The following is a 16,693-nucleotide window of genomic DNA, read 5'->3' as shown; positions in this document are numbered from 1 at the left end:
ATGTTAACAATCTGACAGTTATTTTAGTGTATTTTGCACAAATAGATACTTGAATACGTCTGAAAAAATAACGTAAAATAAAACCTGATCAACATTGTGAACAAATTATGGAAAAATATTTTAGATTGTCTGTAAGCAACCCCTCCTTATACACACAATTACTGTTATACTATGATGGTTTTTCCACTTTAATTTAACATCCTATTTAGTAAATTATTCTTGAAAATATTTTGGATTTTTTAAAAACTTGTGGCACATTAATAGGTGTTGCCATTGGCAAATACCTAAATGAAATGTATAAGTCATTTATTTGCATAAATAAAATGTTATGCCTGGCACATATCTGATGTATCTATAGGGCATTAAGCATGCTATTTTGCTCAAATTTCACATGAAAAGCAACCAATGAAAAAATACATAAGACACACAAACAGAAACAATGTACGGCAGTATCTCCAAAAAAAAATCCCATTCACAAAATAGGAACCAACTGCACCCTTGAATATTTTTTCCAGCAATCATTTGGTTCTTACTCACCCCACTACGTCACTGCATGCTGCTGAACATAACAGGGTAGAATTTCCATGAGGGTTCTCGCTATCTCTCATAGCAATTTACATAGTTTCTCTGGGGTTTCTGCAGCTCTTCCGCCAAAGTTACGGTGGGAGATTGGGGGAACACCCAGTGGAAATTCTACCGCAACGTTTATTATAGTTGCCTGCCATCTTACTCCATACTCTTGGCTTTAATAAAGGTAAAAATAGAAATTGAATCCATTAGTAGAGAAAGCCACACAGAAAGATTAGAAAAGGCACAGAAAGGGGAGAGGCAGCAAATGAGAGACACAAAGAATGAAGGAGTGAGAAAAACAGCTGGAGACAAACTAAGAGATGGACACGGCAAAGAGAAAATTATGAGAACCATATAGAAAGTATATAAGTGAAAGGCACACAAAAAGAGTGAGAATGAGACAGAGAAAAAAAAGAGTAGGAATACACGAGAGAGGCAACCGCAGGAACAGAAACAATTTTGCTTTTTATTTTTCTCCTGAAGCTGCACCAGTCCATGGGTGATCAACTAGTAATATATATTTTGACATATACTTGAGGATCCTTTTAAGGGGATGGAAGTGCAGCAGGGAAGGACTTCCACTGATGAGGAGGTGGAAGTCAGATTGGAACCCTTCTGCTCCTAGACGGGGTACCCTGAGGCTGAGAAAGGGCTGAAGAGAAATGTTAGGGCCTTCTTAAGGGTCAGAACTGGATCTATGCCTGCACTCAGCAGGCGTAGTTCTTGCTGGGCCTATCTGGTGGTGAGCTGGGTGGATTTGCAAGCATTCAATCCCAGAGGTAAAGCGGTTTTTCTACCACTATGGACACTGGATAAAGAACTCTCCATTCAACAAAAGTCGTTTCTTTCAAAAAACACGCTGCCACCTCGTACTGACCTGCATACACTGACGTCACGAAAGTGATGAGCCCACAACAATTCGGGGGGAGAAAGGAAGCAAGCTGCAAAGGGAAGCGCCAGTGATCCCGACTCAGTGAACGTTTCAGATACAACAGCTTTGCAACAGGCTGTGTCTCGTGTTTTAAGTTGTAAAAGGGCTTGGTGCATTAAAGGCTGTCCATGGTTTGTAATTTGCAAGTATCCGTGGTTTCAGAGTGCCTCTTGTATATCTTACCATGTTCCATTCGCAACCCCTCAGATAATGAAGCAATCCGTGCCCGCATGTAGCAAGACCTGGACAACATCCAGGCTTGGGCTCGTAAGTGGCAAGTAACATTCGCACCAGACAAGTGCCAGGCAATGACTATCTCCAACAAGAGTCTAACCACCTCCCCTTGATATTCAACGGCATTACCATCGCCGAATCCCCCACCATCAACATCCTGGGGGTCACCATTGACCAGAAACTTAACTGGGCCAGCCATATAAATACTGTGGCGACAAGAGCAGGTCAAAGGCTGGGTATTCTGTGGCAAGTGACTCACCTCCTGATTCACCAAAGCCTTTCCACCATATACAAGGTACAAGTCAGGAGTGTGATGGAATACTCTCCACTTGCCTGGATGAGTGCAGCTCCAACAACACTCAAGAAGCTCGACACCATCCAGGACAAAGCAGCCCGCTTGATTGGCACTCCATCCACCACCCTAAACATTCATTCCCTTCACCACCGGCGCAGTGTGTACCATCCACAGGATGCACTGCAGCAACTCCCCAAAGCTTATTCGACAGCACCTCCCAAACCCGCAACCTCTACCACCTAGAAGGACAAGGACAGCAGGGACATGGGAACAACATCACCTGCACGTTCCCCTCCAAGGCACACACCATCCTGACTTGGAAATATATCGCCGTTCCTTCATCGTCGCTGGGTCAAAATCCTGGAACTCCCTACCTAACAGCACTGTGGGAGAACCTTCACCATACGAACTGCAGCGGTTCAAGAAGGCGGCTCACCACCACCTTCTCAAGGGCAATTAGGGATGGGCAATAAATGCTGGCCTCGCCAACGACGCCCACATCCCATGAACGAATAATAAAAAAAAGTTATTTGGGTCTCTCATAAGCATCCGTTTTTTTGCAGGTGTCCATTTTTTTGGGAGTGTTCATTTATACAGGTTTCATTGTACTTCTCTCTGGAGTTGGGTATGGCCCCAAATCAAAGTTTATACTGCAACCACTTTGCGTGATGTTGAAGTTGTATAAATGCCCCCACTATTTGTAATTAACTCTATGTTCTCTATTGACATTTGGATGTTGGTGAGTTCTGTGAGCCTGTACTATATAAAGATTTACCTGACCAACACAAAGCACAAAGGTAATAAAATGAAGGAGTTGTCCAACAGAGCTCAGGCAAATTATTTATTGGGGCTTCTGGTACATATTCCAAAAGAACCACAGGAGAGCACAAGTGAGTGATTGAATTAGTTAAAAAATTCCCATTATTGGACAAATGTACAAAGTTTGGGGTGCAGACACAGGGGTGGGGGCAGAGACAGCAATTCTCAGTGTCAAGGTTTATTCCCATCACTATTTTGAATCATAGACAAGTTACACTGAATTGCTTATCCCTCATAAAATAAGTTTCTCCCCAGTCCCAAAATACTGCGTGAATCCAAATTCATCTTTCGTACATGTTTCAGACCCAATCTATATATGATTATAAAAGGAACAGTAAATATAAGACTGTGAATAAATGTCTTTTTAATGGACTAAACTGGTGAAGCAGTAAGTAGTTGACCTGTACGTGGCAGAAACTTGATCTCAGATAACTGTCTTTGCACTAAGACTTTAGCTTTTCAAAATTTTGTGTAGCTGTGTGAAGAAGAAATACGATGAGATAATCTGGTGGAATAATCTCCAATGAAAGCACATAATCGATACTCCAAGGGATTCTGTCTTCCCAGTTTCAATGCCGATAGTGATTTCCTCAGACTCTGATCCTAAAAATAATAAAACAAAAATTAAGATGGTGATAGATTTATAACATTACTTCCCTTTTTATAGCTTAACAGCAAACAACTTTAACGGACACTTGGATTGGACTTGTAAACATGACTGGCAGCCAAATCATCTGTGAGCTGCTGAATTCTTTCTAGCAGGTGCGGTCTAGGTAACTGCTGTCAGAAAACAATGGATGTTAATGGTTTCCATTTATCATCTCTAAATTGGTAATTTTGGTGCAGGTACCCATGTGTTGATAGAATAAAGTTATAGAAATTCAATGGTGCTTCCCACTAACATATTAATGGAATCCTCACCCCTTCATATCACAAACATCAAGTACTGCTGTAAACTTAACAATAAACTACATGAATTTGTTGGTTACTAAGGTTTCAATCCAAGCTCTAAAAATAGAAAAAGAAGCATTTTCCAATATTTTTAGAAAACTCCCCACGATTACAATTTTTCTATTATATATATGACTCCCTCTCAGATTTTATTGATAGCATCTTTGATCTCACATTTTATCATGTGTTATTGCTTTATAACACATACCAGCCCATGTGCTAGCATGTGCATTACCATGCCAACTGTACGTTATCCGTAAATAACACCTGTCAATTGATGTATTGTATGCTATAACTAACTCACTCACAAATTATTTTTCTTTTGTGAAATAAACTTGCGTTTCACTATTTTCTCCCTAATTGTTTCTCCCCTTCCTTTCCCTCCGGAAGACATTGTTGAGATACTGTTCCACATGCACCAGTCACCCTCCAGGGGCTTGCTCCAAGTGGCTATTATTCAAGTGTGAGCTTCGACAGTGAGTGCCGGCCTGCTGTGCAAATGCAGGGACAATACAAGTGAGCCCCATCTTGCCCTCAGCTGATGTCCATACACCTGCACTAACAGAAGGAGTCACCAGATGGTGATTATGCATTTAAAACCTAGTTCATTTTCCCCTCCCTAAACCAGATCAATTTTCACATCCTTACAGCCATCCCTGCTAAGATTAAATAATTCAGCACAGAATGTGATCTGGTGTATGTCTGAAATATGTAGCACAGATTGAGATTCACGGACCCATCAGGGAAGCCTAAGGTATTCAATGTTCTATTCTAAATATCCTACATCTTATCGCCTAGAAATTTTGGGCATGCAGTGGGGAGTAGGGTACGTGCTCTCCGCCTGAATGGTGAAGAGGTACTCCCGATATTGGGTCAGAAGCAGCAGCGATTGTGGCGGGGGGGGGGGGGGTTCAGGAGCAGCGTCAATCGGAAGGGGGTCTGGACCAGAGGCCGTGGGGTCAGGAGTGGCAGCGATCATGGCTGGGGTGGGGTGGGGGTCAGGAGCGGCGTTAATCGGGGGGGTCTGGAGCGGAGGCCGTGGGGTCAGGAGAGGCACCAATCGGGTGGGGGGGTCGGAAGTGGCGGCAACCGCGGGGGTCGGGAGGGGAAAATGAACTAGGTTTTAAATGCATAATCACCATCTGGTGACTCCTTCTTTTAGTGCAGGTGTATGGACCTCAGCTGAGGGCAAGTTAGGGCTCACCTGTAGTGTCCCTGCGAGCTATCGTTAAATGTGGGGTCAGGAGGAGCACTCCTCCTCCTCCCGGCTCCACGTTCAGGTAAGTAAATGTGAAGGTCGCAGGCGGTCTCAAGATATGGTTTTACTGAGTGCAGCCGACTGCCTCAAGGGCAAACCAATCTTGAAGTGGGGGCCTCAAACAGCAATTAGGCCCCTTATTTGTATATGCGAAGGGCCCATGCCTGGACGTCTATTCTTTTCCCTTTTTCAATAGGGTGGGCTGTGCACTTCTGGCTGAAAATGCGCCCGCGCTTCCTGCGTGTCATATTGAGAGCTTAGTAGTCCAGTTAGCATCCGAAAAATGGACACTGCGCGGTTGAATTTCTAGGCCAATATCTACCTATAATTCCAATACAATGTCTTTTTAAAGAAAGTAATTTCCTATACTTCAGCATTTGCATCCTCATGTGAAATTGCCATGTTTGCATGTTTTTTCTTTCTTCTTTGCTGTGTATACTGTTTGATACGATGTTGTAGTTTTAGTTCAATATCCTTGTCTTTGGAAATCCTAAACATCAGAAGGAAAACAAATTAGCATATTTCAAACACCTATTTCATACCATTCATAGTCAAAGCTCATTAATAAAAACTCATGGGAATTAGCAACATCGTTATCTTTAACAGAAGCTCACTTTATGCAGAGTGAACTAAGGGGTCGGGGGGGGGGGGGTGTGTGGGAGGGAGAAGGATAAAAGGTTCCTGCAGGAACTGAGAACTGCAGGGGCCAACCAGTGGTACGTTCTTGGGAAGTCAAGAGTCAGTCAGTATTAACTTAGGAAGGAGAGGTGAATGAGAGCCAGTATGAACAGGGAGGGGCAGGAGGAAGCTGCTGTGAACTGAGGGAAGATAGCAAGAAGAGTGCTAAAATTAACTGGGAGTAGGAGTTGAGAGAGAGAGAGAACTGGGGGAGATGGTTAAAGGTGGGGAGTGCCTCTGCGAAGGTGGAGGGAGTGTCTGTCGATGGAAGGGGAAAGTGACTGATAAGGTAGTCTTTGGGAAAGTGATGATATGGTTGATCTTTTGAATATGGATAAACCCAAATGTCAGTTATTTTGCTATAATTTTTTTTAGAATAAAATCTATCAATTGTGAAGTAAAAAGTGTTTAAAATGAACCAAATCAAACCGGTTTTAATGTAAAAATGTTGGTGTCTTGAAGTTAATGTAAAAGATCCCATGACACCATTTGAAGAAAAGCAATAATGTTGTTCTGGCTAACATTTATCCCTCAAGCAATACCATCAAACACAGATTAACTGCTAATGTATCTCATTTCCTCTTTGTGGGATCTTGCTGTGTACAAATTGGTTGCTGTATTTGCCTGTGTAACAACAATGTACCAAAAGTAATGTATTGGCTGGGAATGTACTGAGGACATGAAAGGTTCTATAAAAATCAAAGCTTTTTCCTCTTCCTTCCATTTGGGGCAGTAAGTTTTCCCTGTCTGAGAAAAAAAATGATGTATTTCACTTTTCTGTCAAATAGGAAACGATGACAAGCGATTGGGTAGATTTTCCCCACATGCGGTCCTTGGTAGGCCAGCCGGCCGAGTGCTGCCACAATATTGGGCATCTGGTGGTGAGGCCGGCACTCCTGCTCCTCCTGGCCCCACAAAAATAAATTAAAACTTACCCTCTGGGCCCCTCTACGGCTGCAACGCCAGCTGAAACAGGACAGAGAGTGCATGGCAGGCACTCCACCCGGTGGAGAACTAGAAAGGCAATCGGGGTTCTATGTAACTCATAGTGCCCCAATTTGCATATTAAAAGAGCCGACTGCCTGACTCGGCGGAGGCTCTGGCCAACCAGCAATACACCCTTGGGAAGACAAGAGTCATCCAGCAAGTCAGCCAGCCAGCTAGACTCCGTCAGCAAGAACGGAGCAGTAAGCCATACACCACCATTTCTGGGGCCCTGTTTCCATCTGGCAGGTGACCTGAAAATCGCCCTCATAAATGTCAGAGCTGGGAGAATTTGGTTGATTTGTGTCCTACGTATTACTAATAGTATAGCACAGATTTTGATAGATTGATGACTCAAAAATTCTGTAGCACATATTATATCATCAGAGGGTAAAATATATTTTTATATATTGAAAATTGTGATTTCAGTTTGACTCATCCTTAAAAAATTTCTAATCTTTAGGTACCTTACTTTGGTTCTTTTGCTTTTCCTTCTTCAGGCTCTTTTTGAATCATTTTTTCCATAACAGTGCTTGATTTATCTTCATTCTTTTTCTATATAGTGAATGTATAATTGATAATCCAAAGAAAAAGAATAGATTTAATGTTATTGCTTTATGAAACTGATGGCAATGGATTCTCCTCTGTGATTCCGACTCAAAATGGGCAAGATCTCCACAGAGAATGACTGAAAATTTGGGCAATGAGGCCTACTGCCACCTCACCATTATAACTGAGATTTCCCTCCCCCTCCACCCCCCCCCCCCCCACCACTTCCCCAGCCCCTGCTAGGACTGCAGTTGGCTGTTCTTGCTCTGTTTGGCAAATAAAAATTAAGATTGCAGAGGGAGAGAAGGTGGGGGGGGGGTGGGTAACAGAGATTTCCCTCCCGTCCGCCCCACTTACTGCCATTTCCTAGTGCTGCCATAGTGAAGGTGGCAGTAGGCCACAGGAAGCAGTGGTTACAATCCTGGGTTCCCCCAACAAAGGGAAAGAGCCATTTAATAATCTTTTCTCCCTCCAGTTTGGCTTCCACTTAACTTTTGGTGTAGGCCTCAGTCTCTGCAAGGTATTTCACCTTCCCATCTTCTGCCCTTTTGACTTCCTGGCCGCCTCTTCTGGTGCTGCAGTGGCAGTCCCACTGCTGCATTGCCAGGAGTTCGTAGCCAGACAATGGCCGGCTCCCTCTTAGTGCTGGGTCAGAGTTCTGGTGGTGTAGGAATGGCGGGTGGAAGTCCCACCCCACCGGAACACCGTCGCTGGGAGGGGAATCCTATCCCAAATGTTTACTCTGGATTTCTTATGTCAATTCAACAAGACCTTTATGAATTCTTCCTGGATCCACATGGCATATGACCATTAGATCATGGAAACTGAACCACTTCACGTAGAGATCTATATTCAGGTTTGAAGAAAATACAGTGTAGCATTAACCAAGAATCTTATTTTTATTCTGTTAATAATATTTCACAGATGTAAGTCATTCTACAAACTAAATACAGATGAAATGGGTGAAAATCATATATACACGTAGCGACAACTTCACACCATTCACAAGTTACACTCAAAGGGACAGCTTTCAATAGAAGTCATTAATCAATGAATAGGTTAAATACGGGCACTTAAGCAAAATGATCATGCATGGGCAGAACATGCAATGTCAGAAGAGGCATAGCATTTCTCTTTCTCTGATTATAGTTCATTTTTCACATGCAAATGAATAGGACATCATTCAAATGGGCAAAGCCACAGGACAGTGTACATTTAAGACTTTTGGGGGGCGGGGGGGGAATTTTGGACTTCCACCTGAAACAGATAAATCGGCATTATGCACAACATAAATCGGTTGTGTATAATGGCCGGCAGAAAGTCACAGTATATTTGTGGAGTCAGGAGGCAAAATATGTAGGCAAAGAGATTAGATGTTAGGAAATATTTGCTCTCACAGAGAATCATCGCCCTCTGGAACTGATTACTGAAGTGAGTAGTGAATATGGATTCTCTGCAATCCTTCAAAAGGGAGCTGAACAAGTTCCTGGAAGAGAAGGACATTTCAAGGTATAGAGGACAAGTTGCAGGGTGGCTGAAAATAATGAGATTTATGATTGATTACAGGCTCTTGGAGCTTTGCTTAATTGCCTTAGGGAGTCAGAGAAGAATATTCCATTGTTTTTCCTAAATTGGCATCAGGTTTTTTTGTACCTTTCCCAGGAGAATGCATGCCAGTGGCAGGTCAATAGTGTACATGGCTGTGTTAGTGCTAGTAATAGTGCTAAGGACATAGTCATAAGAACCTCAGTGCCAAGAGTGAAAAAAACCCAAAATAAGTGTTTCGGAAATGGCTGAAATACACTTAGCTTAATATTGCTGTTTCCTTCCCACGACCTTACATATACTGACCATTATGTAGCAGCCATGGACACCCATTTCATATGGGAGTGATTATGAATGGATGCACTGCGCACACAAACATTAGGAAATGGCACACCGGCCATTCACACCTGCAAATTGATATGTAAACAAAACTCTTCCCTGTTTTGGGCAGGTACTTCTTGCGGTAGTGTTCCCCACCCACAGGTAATTGTGCAGGATACACAGTGGGTGGAGATCGAGCCTAGCAGATCTCCGCCAATTTTAATGATTGGGATCATCTGCTTTGCATTTAGAAAATAACCTTCATTTAAAATTCTACTGACCTGCTGCTAAGGGAAGGTAATCGGCAACAATCCTGATCAATGACTATCTCAACTGAAGGTTTTAATGCAAAAAACAACAAATTATACTCAGAATTCAGAAGACCTTCAGTAAGAACTTTTGAGCAGAAATGGAGAAGAAAAACTACAGGAACTTTGCATTAAAAATATGCAAAGGTTAAATAAACTACTAAATTTACTAGTGCAAAATGAATTGGAAAAGAGTGCTGTTTTTGAACAGCGGTTGAAGAGCTGTTTCCTGGTATGGAGCTCCAGTACAATGGACTTGCTAATGATGAGCGAAAAGGAAATGAGGAGGACATTTAGATTGAGATCTTACATACAGCATGTCTTGGGGATCATCACTTGGCTTGTAACTAAGGCAGGGAAATCTTGGAGGAAATGTTTGGAGGATATGGGGATCAGGCAGGAAAGTGGAGTTGAGCTCGAAGATCAGCCATGATCTGATTGAATGGAGGAGCAGGCTTGAGGGGCCGTATGGCCTACTCCTGCTCCTATTTCTTATATGTTCTTATATGCTCTGGGATTTCTCCCATACGCACAATGCTTTACTTTTATGTGGAGAATGAGAAGCGAACATTAAACAGTACCAAAATTGTACTTTTAAACCTGACTGCCAGCAGTTTCCACGTAAATTCTAGTTTTCCTTTGGCTGACCATTTTATTAAGTTTTCGATTTACACAATATGGCACTAATTTTAATTTTATGTGCCCAACGGGTGGTCGGTGGGTTGTTACTGCCATGAGGCTCAAGCCATTTTAAGGTCCAGGCCCCATTTACATGCTGTGCGCATCAACCCTGGAGCCTGGCCCCACATTAATAAAAGTTTAAAAATATCTTTAGCTGTTTTTTGAGCGGCCTCTAAAATTGAGGATTTATTTCTCTAATATCAGGAAGAGGGTTGAAATATGAAAGTGAGCAAGTGATGCTTTAGTTGCATAGATCTTGGTCAGACCCCATCTGGAGTACTGCATTCAGTTCTGGGCAGTAACCCTCAGAGGGATATATTGGCCTTGGAAGGGGTGCAGCACAGATTCACCAGAATGATACCAGAGCTTAAAGAGTTAAATTATTAGGATAGCTTGTATAAACTTGGTTTGTATTCCCTTGAGTTTAGACGGTTGAGGGATGACCTAATCAAGGTCTTTAAAATGATAAAGAGATTCAACAGGGCAGAGACAGAGTAACAATTTCCTCTGGTGGGGGGAATCCAGAACAAGGGGGCATAATCCTAAATTTAGAGCTAGGCCATTTAGGTGTGAAATCAGGAAGCACTTTTTCACACAAAGGGTAGTGGAAACCTGGAACTCTCATCCCAAAATGCTGTGGATGCTGGGTCAATTGAAACTTTTAAGACTGAGATCAATAGATTTTTGTTAGGTAAGGGTATCAAGGGAAAGGGATCAAAGGTGAGTAAATGGAGTGGAGGTACAGATCAGCCATGATCTAACTGAATGGCGGAACAGGCTTGAGGGGCTAAATGGCCTACTCCTGTTACTATGTTCCTATGTTCACTAGCATTCGACATGGAGCCAGAAGCACTAAAGATAAAAACGTGTCCATTGTTTCTGAAAGGTATATCATTGCCCTAGTTATGTAACTGAGATAGTATTTTACCAAGAAGTAAACAGATATCACCTAAACGATAGCGCAACATCATCATACATCTAAACTAAAAATAAAAATAAATGAGTATTTATTTCATGTTATGGAGAGAGTGTTCTGTACATGGCACCTTCCCATGCGAGCGCAGGAGATGCAACACCTGCCCCTTCACCTCCTCCCTTCCCACCGTCCAGGGCCTCAAATACTCCTTCCAGGTGAAACAATGGTTTACTTGCACTTCTTTCAATTTAGTATGCTGTATTCACTGCTCACAATGCGGTCCCTTTCTACATTGGCAAGACCAAATGCAGATTGGGTGATTGCTTTGCTGAACACCTCTGCTCTGACTGCAAGCGTGACCCTGGCCTGACGGTCGCTTGCCATTTTAATTCGTTGTCCCACTCCAACTCTGACCTCTCTGTCCTCGGACTCTTATATTGTTCCAATGAAGCTCAACTTAAGCTCAAGGAACAGCACCTCATCTTTCTTTTAGGCACTTTACAACCTTTTGGACTCAACATTGATTTCAATAACTTCAGATCATAACCACTGCTCCCATTTTTTCGGACAGCAAGTGCTGGTAATGGTTCTGCTTTGCCATTTACAGCTACTCCTGACCAATCTTTTGTTTCTTAACCTGTTCCATTACTACCTTCGTTGCCTTGCACCATCATCATCCCTTTTGTCATTTATCACTTTTGCCCTCTATCCTATCACAGACCTTCCCTTTTGTTCTTTCTTCCCCTCCCCTACCTCCCCCACCACCTTTCCCTGGCTCTGTACTTGCTTAAAAACTGTTAACTCTTTAACATCTTCCAGTTCTGATGAAAGGCCTTTGATCTGAAACGTTAACTCTGTTTCTTTTTCCACAGATGCTGCCTCACTTGCTGAGCTTCTCCAGCATTTTCTGTTTTTAGTCCTGTACATGTGTTTTGATTGAGGGAATCATGTTAATTTGTGTTATGTCATTGTGATTTAATAGAATTTTATTTCCACCGATTTCCCTCTCTCTTCCACAGACATTCACTTCACGATGCGTGGTGCAGTTCCACAGGTGCAGGCTGACCTCCAGCATCACCCCCAAATAGCCATTCTTCATGTGTGAGCCGAGACAGTGCTCAAAAGAGAGCATCACTTGCTCACTTTTGTATTTCAACTCTCTTTCCAACGTAAGAGAAATAAATCCTCCAGCAGGGGAGGGTGGTGGGACCTCACAGGTAATCCTGATCCTGTTCTCACTAAACATGTACACTTTCCAGCAAAAGTCACTAAACAGCAATCAGGAGTTGAAACGGTAGCCAATTTTCCCTTCCCTAAGCCAAGGATGCCAAAGGTGACCGTGGCACACTTTCTGTCACCCCAACTGACATCAGATAACTCAACATTTGGGACCTTCCAATCTGTGTAGTTCAGTCACAAATTGCCTTTTTCAACAACTATTAGGGGACCTCTATCAGACTTTTATAATAAAATGTCACTGAATTATTTGGGCCGGATCTTGCTGGAGTGGGACATCTCGCAGCGTGCCCCGTTAGTTAGACTTTTTTCTGCACCCTTCAGCTTAAAAGTTTTTGCGCCGTATCTTGCTGGAAGTGCGAGCTGATAATAGCGCGGTGAGGGAAACAGGGCATCTCGGACCCCAGTGAACGGTGGGACCAACTCCTCAACCAGTGAGATTTAAGGATTGAGAAAGAAACAGAGGAACAACTGAGAAGGAGGGTGAATTAGATTTACGCCGCTCAGGTACAGAAAGAGAAATAAAGAGAGGGAAAGAAAGATTGGATTGAGAGAGAAAGAGACAGAGAGGAAAAGTAAGAAAAAAATCAAACATTTTAAAGTTGACATTTTTAAAATCTCTAAAGACAATTTACCAGCTGAAGGAATGAGACTTCATAATTTAAATTGTTCAATTTCTGGGCCAGAAAGGTTGATTAGCATTGCATTAACAATTATCATGTTGTTAAAAAGGTACTTGTGCTGTTAATTACTAGACTTAACTTTATGTGGCACGTTTAATGGGCAATTAATGTGCAAATCCATCAAGTTCTTAAAAATAATGGGACGGCTAAGGGCGAGATGCCGTTTGTGCAAAGCAAACAGCAGAGCAGAGTAAATCAACCAACAAGTTCTGGAAATTCGCAACTCATGGTGAATCTCTTAATCCCCTGAACTTGCTGGTCGATTTGCACAGTAATAACAGCATGCGTCGTTAACAGGCCATTATTTTTCCAGCAAGATCCAGCCCATTATTTCTGCCACCAATTGCTATATCTGACATAATTCTTCTCCTTTAGATTATTTGAATTAGCCAAAAATTAAAGTTTTCTGTTTAACTCTAGACCCAAAGAACTCAAAAAAACTTGATCCAGCGTAGTTATTATTTTACCTGACCAGTCACTAATGGTACCAGCTCGAAATTTTTCTTCTTATCACATTGTATACTCAGTTTCTTCAATGGTTTCTCCTTCCTTTAATCAAAAACATATGAAACTAATAATCAGCACATGATGCTATCAAATGTGTAGTTAGAAATACATATATATATATATAATTCTTTCAAATATCAAATTACAACCCCTTGAAAGAGCTTGGTCATGTTGGATTGGCTAAGGATGTATGAATCATGGCTACTCCCATGCATAATTCTAAATCGATGGCTACATACTAACAACACACTAACCAAGTGAAAGCTATTTTGATGTTTCCAAAGAACTGTTGGAGTTTGCCCAAGTAGCTACAATTATTTCCTAGGGAACACCGCAGGTTGGTTGAAGCTCTGCGACCTTTGGCAGTGCAGCCGCCGTTCTGAGCTAAGGTCAGTGGGTGTAGACAAACAGCACATTAGGCACCTACATGTTGAACGGTTCCTTGGAACAAACAGAAGTTTACTTTTGTGATGCCACCACCCCCCCCCCCCCCCTACCTTTTCGCACAACCTGGAAGCATCTGTGGCATAAACAATGAATGCAGTCTTTACCTTGATTGCCACAAGGAAGGCAATGCTAACTGAACGTTGACCGTGCAATAGGTCATTCAGGAGGTGGCACAGGTCAGTAACTACCTCTTGGCAATGCAGCAGTCTCCATGAGGGATGAGTAACTGCTTGTTGGTCTGTACATATGGTCCCAGGGGTAGTTAGTATGGGTGGCTGCTAGTCTTCTACAAAACCTTTTCTCCTGCTTTCCCCTATGAAGACACGGACAACACACACTGCAGCTGTAATACACATCAGTCAGAGATACAATGAGGTTGAATTTCCTCTCTGAGTCTCCACTGGTTGTCTGACAGTCCGGTATACTGAAGATGTGGCACACCTGGGAAAGGAGTAGTCCCAATTTTCCTGATCTGGACTATTTGCATTGCCCAGGCACACTCCCAGTGCAGGCACGCCCCCTGGCAGGGACTTTCCTTGGGTACAGGAGGATGGGGTAGGCCAGCAGCATGAGCCTTTTGGCTGCGGCTGGAGAGGATCCAGAGGGTCCTGGCACAAGCCCCACCACCAGATTTCTTTGGGTGCCTTTCCACTTGGGCACCCAATGGGCAGGCTGGGAACACCCTCGCCCATATCCTTATTATGCTTTTGATGGTCCTGCACCTACTCCAAGTGCAGGCCCACTTATGAGCTTCTGGTGAAACCCAGGAAATCCCACGGCAGCATTGTGGGGGTGGAGACCTGCGCAGTGGATCTCCATTCTCACTTTCTCTGGATTGCATCATTCCTTAGGTATGACAAAGAGGAAAATCTCCACCTTTAAGTCCATCTCAGGTCAGGAGTAGTTGGCACCATCAAAACATTTATTGCAACCAACGAAAAACAATATCAACCTGTGTTAGGAGCCATTAACAAGCTCTTAGTGTAATTATTGAGCAGTGGATAATAAAACAATGCCAGATGTGAATACTAATAATTCTGCTTTCATGGGGCAGAACACCAGGGAACTGCCACAAATGCCAGCTGGCACTACTATTACTCTTTCCTTGGCTTTTCACCACTTTTAATGTGAACCTCCATTGTTGTTAGCAACAGAAAACATACCCCTTAGTCGAGAAAGAAGGCATTTAGAAAAGTATATAAAATATTAAACTTGTACAGCTAAAGTAAACCCAGATTAATACTTCAAAATAAACTTGCAGAGTACTATAAAAGGACATGCATGGAAATTGGCAAAAAGTAAATTTGGAACAGATATCCAAAAAAATATTTTTTCACCAATTTTCTCCATTCTCCTGAAGGCACTAACTTAAGCTGTGTTACTGTTCCAGATGTGTCAGGCATCCTCCAGGACCTTTCCCGAGTCATTAATCAGGTGTGAATTGTGACCGTGAGTGTTGGCAGGCCATTCAACCATGTGAGCCATCAAAGCTCCTTTCTATCTTCTTTGGGCATTTGTACATGCTTACTTCTGGTAAGGTTTTCTGGACAGCAATCAGCAGTGGGAACATTGACTGTGCTCCTTTCCTTAACTCAAGGACACCAAAACCAATTGTAGCACACCTACTGCTGCCTATTGATATCAGCCAACCTAATCCAGACTAGAGAACGAACTTGGGACATTACTGGTCTGCATGGGTCAGCTAATCACTCGACAAACTTAAGGAACTTTCTGGAAAGCTTTTCCCAGGAAAAATGTTGTTACTCAATATTTGTAAGAATCCTCCAAGTTACATTAATAGAGGTTAAGACATCAGAGTTATTCAAAATACAGATAGGTGCCATGATGAGAGAATTAATGTACTAGAGGAATGAGCTTTGTAGGCTGAATTACTTTTCCTCATTACTGACTCTATGTTCTTATGACACCTGATCAGATGTTCTTTGATATTATTCAAACTTACCAACCCAACGAGTGGGAAAAAGGTATTTGACATCATGACCTAAAAATTCTTAAGCATTCAATACGGCGCTCGCCCCGCCCCGGAAGTGTGCTACCCGCCATACTAGAACAGGCTCCTCTGTAGGCATCCAGGATGCATGCGGAATGATTTAGGAAGCTCATTACAATATTTAATGAGCCTATGCTGGTTGTAGGACTCTTTTGTGAAATTGGGCCGCTGCAGCGCTTGACTCGCCGAGTGATAAACTCGCTCAGCAACTCATGACACTAACAGTCCACAAGGACCCTGCAAGAGCTCTATTTAAAGGACTCATCCCCTCTATACAGGTGAATTGCTGCTCTGTCCTTTCAGGTTGCTGGTTAGCTGTTTTTTTTGCCTTTTTTTTGCATTCTACAAATGAATTCTGATGTCAGATAAGAAGTTTTTGCTGGTGCAGGACCGCTTTTGGCTGCCTTGAAAACAGTTTAACTGCAGTTATGGGTGGTCTGGTAGTGCTGCCTTTAAGCCTGGAGGATGAGGGGGTGCAGCCAAGAAGACAGGAGAGAAACAGAAGCATCTGGGAGAAGAGGGAGGAGGAAAGCACTGTGCAGGAGGCCATGTCTCAGGCACCTTCACTTCACAAAGGAAGCTGTCACCGAGCTATGTCACCTGCTTCAGCCACAACTCGAGCCTCAAACCAGGGCAGGACATGGTGTCAAAGTCACCGTGGCCCTTAACTTTTATGCAACAGATTCCTTCAAGGCTGCAACAGGTGACATCACTGACATCTCACAGTTTGCAGTCCACTGTTGTATCAGAGAGGTCACAGAGGCTATCT

The 16,693-nt window shown here is 42.8% G+C and overlaps 1 protein-coding gene across 2 annotated transcripts in view; it reads right to left on the bottom strand.

Moving 5' to 3' along the window:
- Positions 1–2,857: 2,857 nt before the first annotated feature.
- LOC137303978 (leucine-rich repeat-containing protein 27-like) overlaps positions 2,858–16,693 on the bottom strand; it is a 52,483-nt gene continuing 38,647 nt past the window's right edge. Inside the window, exons 7-10 of one of the 2 annotated variants that reach the window (XM_067972402.1) lie at positions 13,427–13,508; positions 7,193–7,275; positions 5,428–5,548; positions 2,858–3,452 (exon numbers count right to left, since the gene is read on the bottom strand). In XM_067972402.1, coding sequence (XP_067828503.1) covers positions 3,309–3,452; positions 5,428–5,548; positions 7,193–7,275; positions 13,427–13,508 — 430 coding nt within the window. In that variant the 3' untranslated portion in view covers positions 2,858–3,308. Of the gene's footprint in view, positions 3,453–5,380; positions 5,549–7,192; positions 7,276–13,426; positions 13,509–16,693 lie in introns of both variants that reach the window. The other variant, XM_067972482.1, reaches the window with a different exon arrangement.

Source organism: Heptranchias perlo, chromosome 1 (assembly GCF_035084215.1).
Source record: "Heptranchias perlo isolate sHepPer1 chromosome 1, sHepPer1.hap1, whole genome shotgun sequence".
Lineage (NCBI taxonomy): Eukaryota > Metazoa > Chordata > Chondrichthyes > Hexanchiformes > Hexanchidae > Heptranchias > Heptranchias perlo.
This window is presented reverse-complemented; position numbering and strand designations above follow the sequence as displayed.